The sequence below is a fragment of the Cuculus canorus genome, chromosome 2 (assembly GCF_017976375.1).
Source record: "Cuculus canorus isolate bCucCan1 chromosome 2, bCucCan1.pri, whole genome shotgun sequence".
NCBI classification, from domain to species: Eukaryota; Metazoa; Chordata; class Aves; order Cuculiformes; family Cuculidae; genus Cuculus; species Cuculus canorus.
Window position 1 is genome coordinate 140940032 of NC_071402.1, and position 19256 is coordinate 140959287.

Genomic DNA, 19256 nt, shown 5'->3' on the forward strand with positions numbered 1-19256 from the left:
GGTAGAACCGGGAAGTGTAACACGGTTTAAACGCCTGAGTTTTGGTGCCAAAAAAGCTATGAATAACGTGGTCTTTCTCATTTTGTGTATTCTTTCCACTCACAGCCTCTCGTTTCACTTTCTGTGTTGTATTTACTGCTTTGCTATTTCCTCCAGCCAGCGTGAGGGGGTGGACCATAAATTGTACTCCTAGCCGGCCAAATATTTTAGTTGCTTTGCAAGTTTGTAAGGGGCATGTTCAGACCACAACTTAAGCATGACATTAGTGGGTAACAGTAACCTTATTTAAGACCTCTGGGTGAAACAAAAAAAGGCTTCCCAACTGCAAAGAGTGGCTGTACAAGTAAAAGACACCCTTTTACCAAAAATAGAATTCCACATTTATTTACTCGTTTCAGATGAGGCAGCTTTTCCCAGCGCTGGGGTCATAGGCAGACCCCAGCCTTTCCAAACCAGAGAAAAAGGAATAAGTGCAACTGTTCTTCGAAAAAGACACCCCTGCACCCGAAAACAAAGCTCCCGAAAAGTAGGCTGCTGCCACATTGAATTATAGTGAACCCTTACTGTGCAACCATGTAACTTAACAAACTTTAACTGAATTAACAGTTAGACTTCCATTTTCGAAATCTAGTGCATAAATTTAATGGCTCATTCTAATATTTATTATTCAACCTTTTGACATTTATTTGCAGCAGTTGAATTGAGGTACTGGTGCATTATTAGCATTTAAACAGTAAAGTGTTCCAGCTCTACCATAATAACTGAGTTTAACTTGAGTCTTTAGCCTGAAGTACTCTGTGGGATGTAACCAAAAAAAAAGCCAAAACCCAACACTCAAATGCAACTGAACCGAAAAAAAAAATAAAAAACCCAAACAAAACAAAAAAACACTGTTGTTATGGTAAAGAAAATAGTAATCCAGTTTCTGTCTTCACAATGTGATAAAACAGGATTCCAAAAAGTGTGTATAGCACTAATGGGTTTGTACAAACCATCCTGCAGAGTTTTAAAAAAAGTAAGAAAGTTAGAGGTGGTTCAAGAAAATATTTTCCAAACTATTTTATTAATTAAATTTCCTGAATTTGTGGCTAGGTGGAAGAGGTATTGCAGAACCGCCCAGCTGCCATTTCCATACAGGATGGGCCTTGTGAGGTGGTTGGGAATCCTTAGTGGTGTTTAAGGAATAAGCTGGCAACAAATCCCCATCATTGCCAATAATTAGTGATGGTGGACAGGGAAAATTTGCCATGAAATTAAATGGCCTTTTCACTGCTGATGCTACATTGCTGGCTACCCTTTTGCGTCTATTGTTAACTGTAAAATCATCCAGTGTTCCTTCATGTGTCTCGATTTTACCTGTAGGACGTGGGCTTCGAGCTGATTTCAAATTTGGTTTGACTGGAGGAGTCTGCAGTACAGGTCGCTTTCCCAAAACCAGTGTCCTGTAATTTTTTCTCACCCTTGCTCCAAATTTATACTCCCCATCCTCAGGTTTTGGAGTACTTAAAGTGCATGAGAGGACCTGACTCTGAGTCAGCGGGTTTAAGGAAGTGGTTTCTTTCTCAGTGCATGCAGAATCTTCCTTGGTTGTTAATAAAGCGTCCTGGTTATTACTCTCAGTCACACCGTAAAATTCATCCTTAGTATCATTGCACTCACACTTTAGCTTATGTGTTGTAAGGTCAGGCTCATACTCGTCGTTCGCACTGCTGTCCTCTATTTTGATTTTAATGCTGTGCAGGAATGGCAATGCCTTACTGCCCGTTTCAGTGCACTGGAGTTCAGCTGCTGCTGCTGCTGCTGCCCCTGGAGAAGCAGCATCCTCCTCAGGATCAGTTTGTAAAGAGGGCAAATCCGTGGCAAATTCAATACAATGAGGGATTTTGGAATCTTTCTCTGAATTTGCTGCCGCTGATGAAGAATCATTATTTAAGAACCTAGCAGCTATTGTATTGTTATCTGCACGGTGTGTAGTAGTTGCTTGAAGGCATTTCCTTGCCTCTCTGAGTATTCTTTGTTGTGGAAATGCATTGTTTGTCTTTGGGCTAGGTGAAGAGGCCCCCTTTGCAACACAGTTAATTGTTAGGTCAGTACTCTTGGCATTATTGGAAAATTCAGAGTGTGGGAATGTGATCTCGGACACCCTACCATCTCTTATCTCGGCGAAGCAGCTCCCCGGGCCGCCGGAGCAGCGCAGCGCCCAGCCGGGGCGGCCCCACTCCCCCGACAGCTCGGGCAGCCCGCCGGGATCCGCCGGGGCCGGGGCCGGGGCGCGGGGGGCGGCGGCGGCCGCCAGATGGTACAAGAAGTTGGCGTGGACCACGCCGGGCGGGCTGCAGAAGCTGGTGCGCCTGAAGCGGATGCTCTGCACCGAGACCTGGCTGGAGACCGAGCTGGAGTCGGAGTCCGAGGTGCTGTCCTCCTCCTCCTCCTCTTCCTCCTCCTCTTCCTCCTCCTCCTCCTCCGAGCTGCCCTCGCTGGAGTCCGTGGCGCCGCTGCCCTCCTCGTCCTCCTCCTCGTCCTCCTCCTCGTCCTCCTCCTCCGAGCTGGCCTCGCTGGAGCTGGAGAGGCTGGAGCCGCAGTCCGAGTCGTGCGCAGCGCGGCCGGAGCAGCAGCTGGACTCGGAGTCGCTGCTGCCGCTCTCGGGGAAGGCGGGTGGCGGCGCGAAGCCGCGGGGCAGCGGCTGGGCGGCGCGGGACCGGCGGGCGGCGCCGGGGGGGCCCAGCGCAGCGGCGGCGGCGGCCCCGTGGCGGCGGCGGCGGCGGCGGCAGCGGGCGGGCGGGGGCGGGGGCGCGGCGGCGGCGGCGGGCGGGGGGCGGGCGGCGGGCGGGCGGCGGGCGCGAAGGGGAGCGCAGCCGCCCGCCGCCGGTTCATAGTTTACGGGGGGTTTGCGAGGCGCCCGTGCGAGTTCTGGGTAGCTGTGGCCAGTGTATTTACTAAAAATGTGAGGTAGATGAGCGGCCGGTAGCAAGGCGGCGTCCCCCGGGCGCAGGGCTCTCCTCCGCAGGGGCAGCAGCGGCCGAGCAGCGCCCTCCAGTCCCAGCCAAAGTTTGTTCTCCTTCCAGAAGCCGCAGAAGGGGTCGCTGGGCGCCAGCTCCGGCCGCAGCTCGGTGGGTGACAGCGCACGGCTTATTTTCCTCCGCTTCGTCTTAAGGACCCGTTCGGTTTTGCAGGATGTGTAAAGGGCTTCCACGTCCTCTCTGGAGATCAGGGTGCATTTGGCGGCGTGGAAAGCGATGGAGTTGATGGCTTTGAGTTTCCTCAACTCCTCCAGGTCGCAGTGATGCTTTTTTACTTTTAAATGATCCATTCGCTTGTGCACGGTAGTTCGCGGGATATTTTTGAGCAGGTCTGTAAAAACCTGGGAGAGTGCAAACATTTGCTTTCCTTTAATGATGAGGTAGCCGAGCCTCACGCCATCCACCTCCTCAAAACCCGACTTCAGGTCTCCCATTTCGTGAATTAAATTATTCCCAGCATTTGCAGACAGAGAGAGGTGGGGGGGAAAAAAAAAAGAAAAAAGAAAAAAAAAAAAAAAGAAAAAGCCACACACACACAATCCTCAGCCAGATGCTGTGTTTGTCTCAAGGCATCCTGCTAATAAAATATAACAAAGGCTGTTATTCTTGGTGAATGAAGTGCCAAACTTTAGACAAAATTAAAAAAAAAATAAATTAAAAAAATATCGTGAGGCTACAATCAATATATAACCTTAAAAATCAGGTTTGCCAAAGTGTTTCTCTAAGTTGCTGCTGAAGATCAGTACCTGCTCCCTTTCATTCCCTGCTTTTCCATTGGAAACTATGATAATGGAATGTGAAGGGAGGAAGAGAAAAGAAATGCAGCTGCTATTCCCGCCGCTGCTTTAGCTACAAATAAAATGACAGAGTGAAGTGAGCTCGTCCGGAGACACCTTCATCAATTAATTCCCCTAAAGCCAACGCTGATTGGACACTCCTGACAGGTGATGCAATAAAAATTGATATTCCACCCCTTCCCCCAAAAAATCTCCCACTAATTAGCATACTCTTATACTGCCACCTCCCCTCCCAAAGTAAATAATACAGTTAGTATATAAATCTTTCTATTAAACAATCCGAGCTCAAACACACTCAGACCTCTCAGACTTCCTTGTCGCTAGCTTCAGAGGAAGGATTTGTATGCTTTTTTCCTCTACCATTTTGTACATTTGTAGCTTCTTTTGGACAAACGTTGCTCTTTTATGCATGCCGTGATTTTAAAGGATATAAGTCTGATCGTAGCGATGGAAAATCCTTCGGTAACGTAGCCGCTTTAAACTAGCATTTTATTCGGCATTGTGTGGAAAATGAAGCTTAGCGAAAACGTGCAGAACAGCCTGGTATTTTCCTTTCTGAGGTTCCAAAGTTAAACGCTCTGTTCTTAGCGAGAGGGAATACTTACATTTTCGAGTTTCTCTTGATTTTCCTCTTCTGCTTAATTAGCTTTTTACAGCCGGAGACTAAGGTTATTTTGCTTGCCTGAATATCACGGGTTCCCGCACGGTGATACTGTAACACTTTTAGCTGAAATTCTGCCTGTAATATTGCGGGAGGGAGGAGGACGTGGTCTCACGTCAGACCCATAACAAAGCATAGATAAGCCAGAAATGTATACACTTTTCACAATTAACCGTGCCGGATCACGAGCTGGAATGTCCTATAGTCCCAGAGCCCACGTCAGGATTCCTGTGCGCTGATTGCTTCCAGCAGAGAAAGGAGAATGTAAAATATCCAAGGTGCTTCCAGGAGCCTTTACGTAATAACAAAAAAGTGCTGGCACACACAACGTACGATATCGCGACGGGTTAGGATGCTTCTGGCTCGCAGTTTGCATATTCCGCTCGGAGCAGCGCCGCCGCAGCTTTTTGATGTTCCATTTACAGCAGCCCCTTAAAATCAATTTGAAGAAGCAGCACGAAGGTCTAACCTCTTCTTAGGAAATTTAAATTATTCGAGTGTCAGGAGTGAGGATCTCGCAAATGTTGCGATAGCCGCGCGCCTCTCCCTTGTCACGTTAAAGTGATGCTGGTGCGGTCTGCACGTTAGGTGCTGCAACAAAAAAAATCACCAATCTCTGCCGTGCATCCACTGTTCCGCTGGATACAAACACGAGCACTTTTGTGCATCACTACACACCCAGAATTAGACATATCCGCGAGATTAATGAGACATCTCATATTTCTGGGACTTGGGAAAAAAAAAAAAAAAAAGATTGACGGAGGAAAAACAAAAATTCAAACCAATCTTCAATCCCAAAGGTCAATATCCACTCCGAGTATTGACAATATGGTGCGTGGAGTTCGCGTTCCCCCGTCAGGTACAGCGAAAATAAAGCGCATAATCGCTCTGTGAAAAGGCAGCTTTGCACGCCAAGGCGAAAGGCAGGCGAGACCCCAGTTTCGCAGGAATTCTAGAGAGAAGTCGGATTTTGGAGAAGTGCATCCGGGAACGGAGGAAATCTATTGAAGGGAGCCTCCAACTCGGAAGGCTGAGATTTGAAAAGTCAGCCCTGGACTACTGTTGCTCTCAGCGCAGATGTAATCGCCGCTGTTCAACTTAATCCGTGTGTGCGAACCGCGATGCCTAGTTCTTCCCGTTGAAAGATAGGGATAGTATTCCCATCCGAGAAAGCAGAGCTACAGCAAATTACATTTTGTCTCTCGAATTAGAAAAGGATCATTGAGTGGATCTCGTGATATTTCAGCCTTTAAATGTAACCGAGAGGCTGCAGTGAACAATGCCTCGGCACAGCTAAGACCATCCGCGGAGTTCGCCTTCCCTCGCCTCGCATCTGGATCCCCCAGCCTCGCCTTTCTCTGCCTCGCTCGTGCGAGAGGCTTCCTGGTCTATGCTGAGGCTGAAAGCAAAGTTTCGAGAGAAAACAGCTGCTGGCGCTAAAAAGAAATCATCATGGTCTTTCTAGAGCTAGAGACAATAAGGTCGTTTAAAAATTCCTCCTGATGTACTTATATGCTGCCAACACCCCCACCCCCTCCCCGCTGCTCTCCTCCCCCTGCTATAAGGTTAAGGCTATGGAGTCAACAGTAAAGGAACAGCAAACTCCGAGAAAGCTGCTCAGAGGACGTTACCAAAGCCTCGATGGGCTGAAAAGTCCTTTATTTGCCAGGTAGTTCAGCTGGGTTGGATTCCCGTGTAAACCCACGCGTGCACCCGCACGCAGGGAGCCCCGGGCGCCCACGTCCTCCCGGGGACAGCCCGGCCCTCGAGCTCGGCAACTATTTAAAAAACGCCTTATTTTTGGTAGGTGAATTCCGGCGCTACCAAACGTTTAAAACTGGTGGCGGCTCCTCGGCAAACCTCTGTTTCCCCAAAGGTGCGATCATGAGCGCCGGGGTCGAGGCAGAGCCGAGCGTCGAGAGGAGGAAACCCACCAGAAGGCTTGGGAAATGCCAGGCGCCCAACCTGCACATCCCCACCCTGTACTTACACACACTGCCCCGTTGCATATCTTTCTCCGCATCTTACACGGAGACCTCTGTTTCTCTACTTCTCCGTCGTTTGTTGTTTTTGTGTGTGTGTGTGCGCTCTTTCCCTTGGCCATCACCACACGTTGTGTATCCGGGGTCGTCCTCAAGCTGGCTGGGGGGGGGGGGGGGGGGGAAGATGCTGATGAAGAGCCAGCGGAGGCCCCTTGCACACCCACACCCACATTAAAAGCAGGGGACTTGAAAATGGATTTGCACGCACACAGGGGATTGCGATCAATAGCCACCAACATTTATGGCTTAGGTTGTTAATGCGAAAGCTGGCCAAAAGAATGAAAATGAAAAAATAAAGGTGTCTGGTATCAGTTTTACATGAAAAGTTATGTAATAATTTACTTATAGGAGACGGGGTGTACTGCCTGTGTGTTTGCGTGCATGTTGTGCGTGTTGTGCATGTGTGTGCAGACCCAGATGTATATGTAGCACTCTCCCAGAAGCAAAGGAGTTTCTTTGTTAATTTTGTGTACTGTGTCACCCTCACTGGTGATCAAAGATGAACATGATTAAAGGGATGGATGTTTGTCTCACATTTCTTAAGATAAGGACGCTCAGATATGCCCGATTTTGCCAAACACACATAGATGCAACCACAGAGTTGTGTGTATAGGCGCACACACACACAGAGACTATCAATCAAACGTGCTCCTTTTCACGTTGAGTAGCGTGCAATCTGCAATCTACACTCTATAGTCAGTAGTGTTTCAGTCTTGAAGCTGTCTGGCTGAAGGATAAACCTCATTAGAAAAGAAGGAGCAAAATAATATTCATAATACCTCGCTGCAGACCTATTCCCATTTATTGGAAATTGTATACTTTCATTTTTGTAAACTTGTGTTAAAATACAGATGCTCGTGGGGAAGGGCTTAACCGTGTCATTCGAGAAGAAAATAAGTAACATTTAAAATACTCTTTTTACGTGATGTTTTGATTTATTTTCATAGTATGATTATGTTTAAATACCAGTGCAATTCAGCCTGACCTCTTCCTTCTGCAATGAAGTAATGCACACACCATTTACGGTCTTTTAAACGTTTCATTGGGAAATGCAACAGCGATGTCCACCAGCGGTTGTACTAATGGGGAGAATTCTTTTGAAAATCTTCGGGAAAACCTAAGAGGTCATGTGCATTTTCACACTAGGATTGCCACATTATTAGAGTATTATTATTATTTTTTATTATTTGTTAAGTGCTGGCCCATGTCTTCAGGTATCAACAAGCCTTAAATAAACCTTTTGCTTTCATGATGCTGGGCAGAAATGTATATTTCAGATGAGAACTTGTTTTCTAACCACATATTCTGCTTTAGATATTGCTGGGCATATTTTGCTCAAGGAGGACACAGTCAGAAAGCAGCTAGAGGCTATCACAAAGAGTCCAGTAACATAAATATAATAGGGTCAAAGAACAGTATAATAGGATCCTTCTGCTATTTTAAAGTCAGACAAATGTGACTGTAGGATCTAAAATTTGCTGTAAATTCTAGTATGACAACAAATCAGAATGTACAACTAAATCTCCTAAATGTGTAGGACAATGAAATGCCAACCATCAATCTAAAAAAAAAAAATCGTAATCTGGCTAACACGCTTATGCCCAGAGTTTCAGGGTTAGGGTTTTTTCTTTTTTTTTTCCCCTTTTTTTTTTTTTTTTTTTTTTTTTTTTGGTAAACAAAGCAGCAATGCAGAGTTCTGTTAAGTGTTTTTTTAAGTTGTATATTTTCTGCAGGGGCTAGGGTGACACTTGCACACTAGAATTTTATGAAATTTATAATCACTGCTGGCTAAGACTGTTTCTTGAATTTGATACAACTGGTAGTTTAAAAATACTTTTTAGCAGGAGTTTCTGGACACATACTATATGCCATGTTGTTTACTGACCCATAATCAAAATGCAGTGACCTTCTACCCTTTTTTTGCCCCTTGACCCACGCTGAATTCAATGCAGCCTTTATAAATTTGCAAATCCTTGGACGTAAAGGGGATTTGGTGAGGCTTTGTTCTGAAAGGATCCTAAAAGTTTGCATTTTTAATTAGACAAAGGTAAAGCAACAAACATTGGGAAATAAGATCTTCTCCCGCACATAGGTGATCGTTCTTAATTTCCGTGCTCGGGAACTACGCCCTAAAAATATACCCCACCAGCTCAAAAGCGGTTGCAAACGTAGGAGATCAGGAGGTTATGAATCGCACCAAATTAGCAATGTGGTACAAATCACTTTCGTGACGTAAGGGATGGTCAGGCCACAATCTTCCGGAGCTCCTCATCTCCAAGGACCTTGTGGATCCTGGTGACCCGGGGAGAGGGGAGAGCCAGCGGCTTAATCTGGAGCTACAGGAGCATTCCCTTATCTCCTTTGCTATCAGTCAGTTTAAAGGACACCGTAATTATGACGGTGATAAAACAATGCCCGCTTATGTGTGTTGAATAAATAAAGAATGTTTACAGCCCCAGAATGTTTCAATTCCAATCAAACGCTATCAAAGAAAAGCCTCTCTCTCTCCCTCCCTCTCCCCCCACGACTCCCTATTTACCTTGTTGGTTGTAATGTGGCCCTATGAAATAAACCTGCCTGCCACTTGGCTATTAAGGCCACATCGGGGGAGGGGAGGAGGGGACGCAGCGCACTCCCGGGCCCACAATTACTTGGGTCGCCTGTATCCTCCTTATTTTTTTTGTTTTCCCCTCTCCTTTTTATTTGTTTATTTTTTCAATTGGCAAAGGCGGGATGATGCGTGGGGGAGGGGGGGAAGCACTTAATGATCATGCTCCGGCCGAAGGAGTTGGGCTGGATGAAGCCTCGGGCGCTGGAGGAGGGGGCGACTCCCTCCCAGGGTCTCCCCTTCCCCCTGCAGCGGGGAGCCCTGGAAACGGGAGCCTGCAAACGCATCCCGCTCACTGAGACACGAGGATCATTTCAAATATTCATTGTATCAGCAAATCTCATCATAATCAGATTAAAGCAAGGGTTTGGGGGGGAAATGCCCGTGTGGCTGGGTGTGAAACACCGGCTGGACTACAAAGAAAGCGGAAAACGGGCTCCTCTCCCCGCCTTGGGTGCACGGGGGGGAGGGGGATGAACAGCAGTCATTTTTGCTAGAAAGGGACACTTTAAAAAGCTGTGATTCGCCATCCCACCACGGGTAGCACGTTCCTCTTGGAGGTTGTTTCCCTCGTAAACTTTACGTTCAATATTTCTAAATGATGCTCTTATTTATTTGCTTGTTTTAAACTTCAGATAATCAAAACGGTTCCTCCTGTGGAATACACCGAGGTAGATTTTTCTCCACTCCAGTTTGCTTCTCACTTATCTCAGCGGAGGGAACAGCTTTTCTACGTTGAAGCTTTAAAATGTATATTTCATTAAGTTGTCCAGGGTGAAATGTTTATATCCATTCCATGGAATCGAGTGAGGAGCAGAGCGCATTTCCAGCTCTGCCAGATAAACGTAGGCCCTTTTCCTTTTGAAAGTTTAGACCTCCAATACCCTCGATTCTACTGGCAGACTTAGGATGGACTTGGAGGGTCCTAAACGTGACCATTCGCTAAGGCGGGGGGCTACAGCTCGGAACGTGCTCGGCAACTTAATCTTAGACTAAAAAGAGCACAGAGCGAAAAAGAACGGGCTGCAAACTCTCACGAGGTTCGCAGCCGGTTCCGAGCGTTTCGCAGCCGATGGGAACGCGCGCGTTCCAGAGCGAGGAGAGAAGGTAAGCGTTGGTCCCGGTATCCGCCACCGCGGGCAGATACAATGGAAGAACAAAGGGAACGGCTTCTCCCTGGGTACGTTTCCCGTTTTCCCCGGTCGCGGGGGACCCGCCCGGCCCCGCCGGCAGCGCCCGGGGCGGATCGAACCCCCCGCCGGGAGTCGCCGCCACGGCCTCGAGCGCCGCGGAGCCCCCGAGCAGGACCCCCGCCGGGCAGGAGGATCCCCCGGTAACCGGCGAGAGAGGAAGAGGAGGTCAGGAGGCGGAGGGGGGAGGGAGGAAGCGACAAAAATAATCTCGATTATTTGCAAATCAAATAAATCGCATCAAAGCGCGGGTGGGGGAGGAGCCGAACGCAAACACGCGGCGGCCTCGCGGCGAACCGCTACAAAGGGCGCGGCGGGGCCCGTGCGGTCCCCGGGGACGCGGGCACCCGGTGCTGGCGGGCGGCGCTGCCGCCATTGGCGCGAGGCGCGCGGCCGCTGACCTTTCACCCCCCCGCCCGCCTCTTCCTCTGCCGCCCGCCCGCTCTCCTACCCACAATGCCCCGCGCCGGCCGCGCTCGTGCCGCGACAGTTCCCCCCGGGAAAACCCGAACGCAGCGGCGCCCCGGGGGCCGTCACGGTCCTCTCAGTGACGTCACCGCGAGCGGGGGGGAGGGAGGGCCGGGACCCGCGGGGCGGGGGGGGGGGGGTCCCGGGGGCGGGATGGGGCGGTGGGAGCGGATTTGCCTGTTGAGCGTCGCTGGCAGACGTTAATCTCGTGCTTTAAAGTACCTCGTCAGTAGCTTTAAGGAAATCAAACGTGACGTTAATCAAATCGCGCAAATGTAAACATTTCTAAGTTAAATCCTAATATTATGCAATTATTTAAATCAAGCCGTGGTTTTGCCCGGGTGTCGTGTCGGAGCTCCCGCTCTTTTCTGCACGTGCTCAGAGTTTTCCTCCGGATTCTCTTGGATCTGGTGCCTTCCACGAGCCGGGCTCTGCCGGCACCGGACCTGCACTGGGGTGTTGGGGCCGAGTGACAAAGCACCGCGCTTGGGTCGCTTTGGCCGCCAAGCCCTCAAATGAAGCCTCACGTCGGTGCTGCCCCTTCTTTCCCTGGAGCGTGCCGCTTTGCGGGAGGCTCAGCTTCGCAGCCTCGGCGCGGTTCTCGGTGGAAGCGACACGTGGATGCACAGGGGACGAGGGAGCTCGGCGGGAGCTCGGCGAGGCCTCGGGGACGCGGGAGCGGCCCGGAGGCCTCACACTCGCGGGGAGGCTGCGAGCGCGCCACGAGGGCGAGTTTTGGGAAAGGCGAAGACGGCGAGACCTTGCGGAGCGGAGGGGCGCTCCTCGCCTTCATCCTCCCGGCCCCCTCGCCCGGCGGCTTCTGCGGTGGGGAAAAGGGGAGCGGGGGGGTCAGGAGGGAGAACAATGCTGAGCCGGCTTTTGTGTGCACCACCGTCCCCTGAAGGGAAGAAGCCCGCACTGCAGCCCCGCGCCGGGGAGCGCCTGCAGCGCGGCCGCCTCCCCCCCGGGGCAGCGCCGTCGGCGGGCGAGGGGCCGGGGCAGCGCCCGGGACGAGGGCCGCCCGCACGGGCAGGGCTCGGGGCCGGCGGGGATGCCACAGGCCGGGCTCGGGAGCAGGGTTGGCAGGAATGCCCGCACGCTGTTCCCGCACGGGCTGAGGAGCGGGGCTGTCCGCACGGGCCGGGCTGCCCGCACGCCGTTCCCGCACGGGCTCGGGGCTGGCCGCGGGCCATCCTGCGCCTCCCTCCAGCGGGGCTGCGCGCCGAGGGCGGCAGAGTTCGGGGCGAACGGCCGAGAGGGCGAGTCGGCGGGTGCCCCCGGGGGATCCCGAGGGTGAGCGGGGCGGTCGGGGCGGTGGGACCCCCCGGCAGCCGCCCAGCCCGCGGGAGCGGGGCCGGAGGAGGCGCAGCCGGGGCTCCTGCTCTTCCAGGCGCTCTCCCCATTGTTCCCCGCCGCCTCCTTCCCGCCGCGGCGAGGGAGAGCGAGAGCAGCTCCCGCCGCCGGCCCCCCGCGATCCGCCGGGCTGGCGGGGACACGGCAGGAAAAAAGGTCCCCGAGCAGAGAGGAGCCTTTAGAAGTGGCATCTACTGAGGGAGCTCCCGTGAGGCTGTAGCTCACGTGTTACGGGAAAGGTAAAACCCCGCCACCACCGCGTGGGTCCGTGCATAAAGTAACATCTGCTTGTGGGTGGATTTTAGAGCAGGGCTTCTTAAAGGGATCGGGAGAAACTGCACCGAACCACTGCATTTGGAATAATAAATGTAGCCAAACAGAATTTTTGAAGGAACTCGTCTTTAATGGTCTGTTTATAAAAATGAAGATTAACCTTATACTGTTTTTCATATAAGCACCATGATGTTTGGATTTTTTTTTTCTCCTCGCTCGAGTGATTGTTGTGTGCTGGTTTGAGATCTTTAAAGATTTGGCTTATAGGAAAAGTGTTCGTGTCTCTTCTTTTTTTTTCCTGAAAATAATTAGGAATTAAATTGTTTTGGTGTTTTGCCATTTCAGACCTGAACTTTCTCGTGTATTTACATGGGGGAAGAATAGTCTAATTTGATGTTCAACAAAATTATCCAACAAGTGCCATTGGTTTTTTTAAGGTGGGGGGGGGGAAGGGAATATGTCTTTGCACGTTGTTTCTGGAAGTTTAAATTAAAATGGGTAGGAGCTCATATTTGTGGTGAGGAAATAATTTATAGAGAACTAGTTGTTTTAAGAAAATCTTTTCTAGGAGAACTGTGATTATTTTTAGAAAGTAATCTCCGAGTGCCTGAGAATTTCTTGTAAAAGATTAGAAATAATGTATATTTTTTTATTTTTTGTTTTCTTTTTGAATTAAATATATCTTCAAGAAATTAAGGTTTTGCATAGATCATGAGCAGCAAGTAAAAGAAATTAAAGGATTATGTTTATGGATATCACCTAGCTGAAAATAATTCTGAAGTGACTCTCCTCCCCCCACGCACACTTGGGAAGTTGCATGCTTGCAGTCATTGTTTGAGATAATACAGTTTGGGACTTCTCTTTCACTCTTTGTAAACTTGCAGGCTTTTGTGGGACTCCTCCAAATAAAAGCTCAATTCAGGCTAGATGGTAAAAAGCATCCATGTTATTCGAAAGCTGAAGATGCAAGCAATATTTAACGGGAAAACACCATCCTGGTAAAATCTAAAGGCATTAAGATCGAGGAAACAAAAGCTTGGTGTTTTTTTTTGTTGTTTTACTTTTAGTTGAATATTTTGGAGATGTCTTTACCCTGGATTGCTGCGTGGTAATTTTCAAAAGATAACTACAAATTTAGAAGGCGTCATTTCAAAGGACATTTAATGCTCTGGTATTTACTAAAACAATATATTGCTATTTGAAAACTGTCTTGTTGAAAAGGAAGATGAAAAAAATAGGGAGAGACCGTTCAGGGAAAAAAAAATAGTCAGGGAGAGAGCCTTTCTTCATTGCTCTTTATTTCGTATTCATACAGAATATGTTAACATATTTCATATCGGAAGTTTTTTCCACAAAGAAGCATTGTTGTTACTTTTAATTGGGAAGCACCAAGATATAAAAAAATACCCACATTCCCTACTCTGCAGTACCATAGTAAGATTGACAAAAAGTGATCTGAGGCTTGCGCGCTTAATTCGCCAGGAATGTTAAGCTTCCCAGATACACCCTATGTGGTCAAGTTAGACTTTTGCTCCTAGACAGTTTTTAATGGTCAAAATCGTATGTAGAGGAAATGTATCTATGTATACATATGTGGAATTGAAATTAGATGGTAACTGGGAATGGGAAGGGAGCTCAGTGATCGAAAGACTTTTTTTTTTTATTGCATTTGGCAACCTCTTTCTTTCAGAGACACAATACAATTAATTAACATATTCTGGGGCGTGTTTTTGAGATTGGGAAGTGGTGGCCCCTTGTTGAGAAGAAAACACTTTAAATAAAAAAGTAACATTGTTTTGTCCAAATGGTACTGGGAAAAGCAGAGTAGCATTGCTTGTACAGCCCACGGATGCGGTTGATTTACTCCAATTTGCTTTAGCATGTACGAAAGCAGCTTTTCCTTTCCCACGTCTATATTAGATATATGTGTTTTGTTTATACAAATCCATCCAAAATAGTTCTGTGTTTAAGATATTTGATGGGAAATTCAGCATGTAGTTCCTCGTATTTACTATGTAGTACAGATACCATTCCTAAATAAAAATCAAATAAATGTGACCTGTGACACAACGCAGTATCACACTGCTGATCATAACACAGCAAACATGGAAAAAGGACATTTATTTGTATGGAATATTAATTTAGCAAATCTTACACAGAGATATGCCTATAGAAGAAAAGTAATCTGAGGCTTGGTTTTGGAGTGATGTTACATAAATCTATTTAATAAAAATCCAATTAATTAATACCTCTCTCATAAAAATCCAAACTTTGAAATGAAGTATTCTTCTTTAAAGAAAAGCCCTGCATTATGTTTAAGTCGTGTATAATCTAAATTCCAGAGTTTACTAACCCAGCTTTTCAGGGCTTAATACAGCATTAATATCCAATATGGTTTGCTAGAAGTTTATTTCAGGTTCTTTTGTATCATCCTGTAATTATCATTATGTTGACTTGACTCACATAAAAATAAGGTTAGCATTTAAATGCCTTTTTAATGTAGCGAATTATAAATTAGCTGTCACATTTAAATCTTTAACTTTTATCACTTAGGGAATGTTAAATCTTTATAAGGAAATAATCACTGTGCTTAAAACCATCCCAATGCTAGGATTCCATTATTTGGAATTTTGGTTTGAGATTGCTCATTCAAAGAAAATCCCTTGTTTCATGTTTACTGTAAACCCTAGTCTGAAATTAACATTTAAATGCCAACATTGGTAACAGAAGCAGTACTTGAAACCCACCAATTTTATCCATTGGTGCTAGTTGAGTGGAATTTACCAAAGTCTCCAAAGGTGATAATGCAATTAAAAGCAAGAAAATGAATACAATAGTTGGTGGAATTAGTTTCTCCTTTCTTTGCAGCCAAAAGAATTACAAAATTTGTAATTAACATCTGCACAAAAGAAAATAGCAAAATATAGGAAGAAGCATGGTGTCCAGGAGATGCACTGATGTGACCTTTGGTGCTACTACCCGTACTTGCGTAACGTGTAAATATATAGCATGCAAACTCCTGACCAAGAAGCGACTACATGTTACATGTTGAAACTTTTAAATTATTCAGTACATTGCATTTGGATAGGTGTTAAATACAGGGTTGTGCTGTATGTTGAAGAATAGGAGGAAAAAGAAAACTTTGTTCTTTCTCACTACAATTTAAGAGTAAGCACGTAAAGATACATTAACATTTTTAATATGAGTTCTGTAGACAAGCTATATCCTTCATAACTGAACCTGCATAGAAAGAATTTGTTGGATCTAAGTCAGACTGCCATTTAAAATACAATGCATGCAAAGGTCAGCATGTAAGAGTTGCATTTTATTTTGAGTAAAGTGACCATTTTGCTGCTGCCTTCACAGAAGTGAAGCAAATACTCATGATTAGAATGTATTTCAGTGAAGACTGTTAATGATTTAAGCCCAAATAAACAAAAGGCAGACAAGCATCAATGTATTTTAAACGGATAATCAGGAGATGCATTATTCTACCTATTGAGGATCACTAAGTTATTGCAATTTTCCCATTTTCAGTTGCATCTGTTTAGCTGCAGCACAAATCCTTTTGTACATAGGTAAAGATCAAAGCTTTCTCAACAAAGACTAAATCTGAAAATGGACTAAAAATTGCTATGAGAAATTTGTTTGCTGGAAAGAAGCAAGTTTCCCCACTCTGCCGCTCTGAGTCCCAATATCAATTCCTGTTTTCTAATAGAGTATGCATTTATATAAAGTCTTTTTCTGTTATTCCCGGAAGACTCTTCTGATGATTATATCCAACTCATAATGTGGTTTTGTAAATGAAAGACTTTCTTGTTCAGTGCTTTTTTTTATTCACTAAATGTACAATATGATTTTGCATGTTTTAGAAAAGAAATAGCAAAATTTAAACAATTTATTAAAAAATCTTAGCATTACTGTTGGAACTGATTAATTGCTAGTGGAAATTTAAGGTGAATACCTCTTTATTTTTGTTAATGAAGCTAAAGTGCTATCCGCTAATGTACGTTAACATTTTCTTGATGAATTCCTTAAACTTTTAAAAACAATTTTCATTTGGAAAGTGTCATTTTCTTTCACTTGTGCATTCACTCTATTTGAAAAAGTATCTAAAAAAAGAAGAAAGAAAACATGTAATGCTCTTGAACATTTCTTATAATCTAACTTATTTAGCTTCTAGGTTTTGTAGGTTCCTTTTAAGGGAATTGGATTTTCTCCTTGCACTTAGATTAACAATGAAATTATTCATTCTTACTCACTGAATTATATTCCTCTCTAATTATTTTAATCTCTTATATATCACTATAGGAAGGACAGGCTCCTTTTTATAGAAAAGAAAATTGGCCTTCTGTGTCATGTCAGTGCTTATTAAATACAACAATCATAAGAACATATATGCTACAAGATTTTACGTTTTGATTCCATAGCTGTTATAGGCTTAGTGTTTGCAGTATTTATTTAGTGGTAATGCATTTCTTTCCCTGTTTTGCATTTCAAAGGTCTTCTCTAAATGATTGTTTCATGGAACTATCAAGAGGCTATCTAAATTTTTCAATCAAATATTACACAATACTGTATGGTGGTGGTCATGGAGTTTCAGTCCATGTACATTCTTTGTATAGAAAGAAATAAACAGAAATCCATAAAAAAATACAACAAATGTTTAATTAAATAAGTGAATGTATTAGGCTGGGCTGAATTTTGACCAAAGCAAAATTTCAGGCTCTTTGGTACTGAGCTGGTGTGTTACATTATATGAGAGTAAAATATTTTTATTTGAAATCCGTACAGTAGGTTTTTCGTGAATACACTCTTGTTGCTGTGGTGCGGTTTTAATCAAGTTTTTGCAAAGTGATGAATTTTTTCTTTGGTGATGCTGCTTTATAAAACTAAAAATTGAACATTAAAATAGCTAACATTAAAAAAAAACCCAAAAAACAAGACCCGAGAATTGCACTAGTTGCTTTTCAAAGAGGAAATTGCAGGAAGATGACCTCAATGAATTAAAAAAAAAATGTGAGAAAAATCTACAATTATTTTTTACAACAAGTTTTACTAAATGTATAAATTCACCCAACAGATTAAAATATATTTAATATATTTTCATTTTAAAAGGATATTTATTTTAATTTACCTGTCAGGCAAATAAAGGACAGATTTGCTGCTCTGAAATTTTTTTTTTTGGTCAGGGTTAACAGAATCATTGAGAATGCTTTTTAAATTAGATGTCATTTTCTTGACAAGAATGAAGAAGGGCTGGGACGCTATCTATCAGCTTCAAATAATTTGCGTTTTTTCTAAAACACCAGAATATATTAATTGCTTTATTTCCTTACAAAGTAATTGCTTGCACCTGCAATTTTCAGGGTATTTTTACAAGCCTGAGAAGTAATAAAAATAGTGCTGTAACTATGTTTTATAATGTATATAGTTTTATGTTCAGAACTGTATTCTTCAGAGTTGAGGTAGGACATTTGGGTCTAGAGTGAGTTTTTTTGAGAGCAATCTTGGAATGATTTTACACTAACTGGAACATGCTACATTCCAGTGCCCCTGCCCCCATTTTTTACACGTGCCTTAAAAACTTCCAAACTCTCAAGGATATCGGAACACACATTTACAGAGAAATGTTTAGAATGTGTCTCAAATGGCTGCATCAATCACGTGTTTGGCTGGGCCCTTCATCTGGGAAGCTACCTTCATCGTTCCTTTTTGGCCTGTCCTCCATTCTTCCCCTATCTAAATAATTTCACTTAAAACTTTCAAGGAGAGAAAAGAGCTTGACCTAAGATCCTACATACAATTGCAGACTCGGATGTCTCTAGGGGGTAGAGAATTGTGCATATCCCACCTCTCCCTTCCACGTAGCAGTTCGTCATAGTCCTGTACACAAGTGCAGATGTTAGTTAACAATGTATAAAATACAGCCTGCAGATATATCGGTCTAGGCAGCGATGCATCCAGGAATGGACATAATTCAGTAGTGATGGGTCCAGGAATGGACATAATTCAGTAGCGATTTGTACAAATATTGCATCAACTAAGCTGGCCTTGCAAAAATCATCATGAAAAATGTAGTCCAGGCACAAATTCTGCTTCTCCACCTTTTAGCATGATAATGAAGATAAATCAATGATCCATCCTCACCCAACACTAAACAAACAAACAAATAAATAAATGCTGGCCCTGGGGCAAGCCAGTGAGCAGAATTGTGCAAGGCTGCATTTAATTTCTCTGTGCTCCCAACAATCACTATTAGTTCCTCCTGCTACAGGCATACCTACTCACAATGGAGAATCGAATAGCCTGAGATTTTCCTCTCTGCTGACCTCTAAGCTCACTCTTCCCTGCCATTTTCTTCTTTTTTTTTTTTTTCATATTCTCCTCATCCCCGATTTCATTAAAAAAGACAGAATTCTTTCCCTCTGCTCCCCAAGCGCAGAGGAGAAGGAGATTCCCCCCCCAGTGGGGAACAGCTGTGCCGAAGGTGGCGTTTGTTTTTGTGTCCTCGCGGCCTCCCCCGTTTGTCATTTCTCCTGCTCGGCGTCACTTTCCCTGCCGCGGCGGGGCCGCCGGTTTCGGGAAAGGGGAGGGAGGGAGGAGCGGGGTTAGTAACGGAGGCAGCGGCGGCTCCGCAGCTCCAGCGAGGGCAAAACACACTGAAGGGTGGCGGGGTGGGCGGCGGAACGGGGTCATCAAAGTTGGGAGCGGGAACGCGTCAGCCCCGCCGCCACATCGCGGGGGAAATACCCGAGCCGGTAACAGCGGCGCGCGCGGGGCGAGTCCCGCGGCCTTCCTGAAGGGGGCACGAGCGGCGCCATGGCGGGTGGGAGCGGGGCGC

The 19256-nt window shown here is 45.7% G+C and overlaps 2 protein-coding genes across 2 annotated transcripts in view; one reads left to right on the forward strand and one right to left on the reverse strand.

The window, feature by feature from the left end:
• Positions 1–870: 870 nt before the first annotated feature.
• On the reverse strand, positions 871–6612 carry SKIDA1 (SKI/DACH domain containing 1). The gene has a single exon (XM_054060387.1). The coding sequence runs from the start codon at positions 3452–3454 to the stop codon at positions 1064–1066; it is 2391 nt and encodes a 796-aa protein (XP_053916362.1). The 5' UTR covers positions 3455–6612; the 3' UTR covers positions 871–1063.
• A 10054-nt stretch (positions 6613–16666) lies between these two features.
• Positions 16667–19256, forward strand: part of MLLT10 (MLLT10 histone lysine methyltransferase DOT1L cofactor) — a 122667-nt gene continuing 120077 nt past the window's right edge. The window contains exon 1 of the mRNA XM_054060109.1: positions 16667–19173. The gene's annotated coding sequence lies outside the window, so the exon portion shown is untranslated. The remainder of the gene's footprint in view (positions 19174–19256) is intronic.

Coding starts and splice junctions, on each gene's coding strand:
- SKIDA1 (XM_054060387.1), bottom strand. CDS start 3,454: ATGGGAGACCTGAAGTCGGGTTTTGAGGAGGTGGATGGCGTGAGGCTC.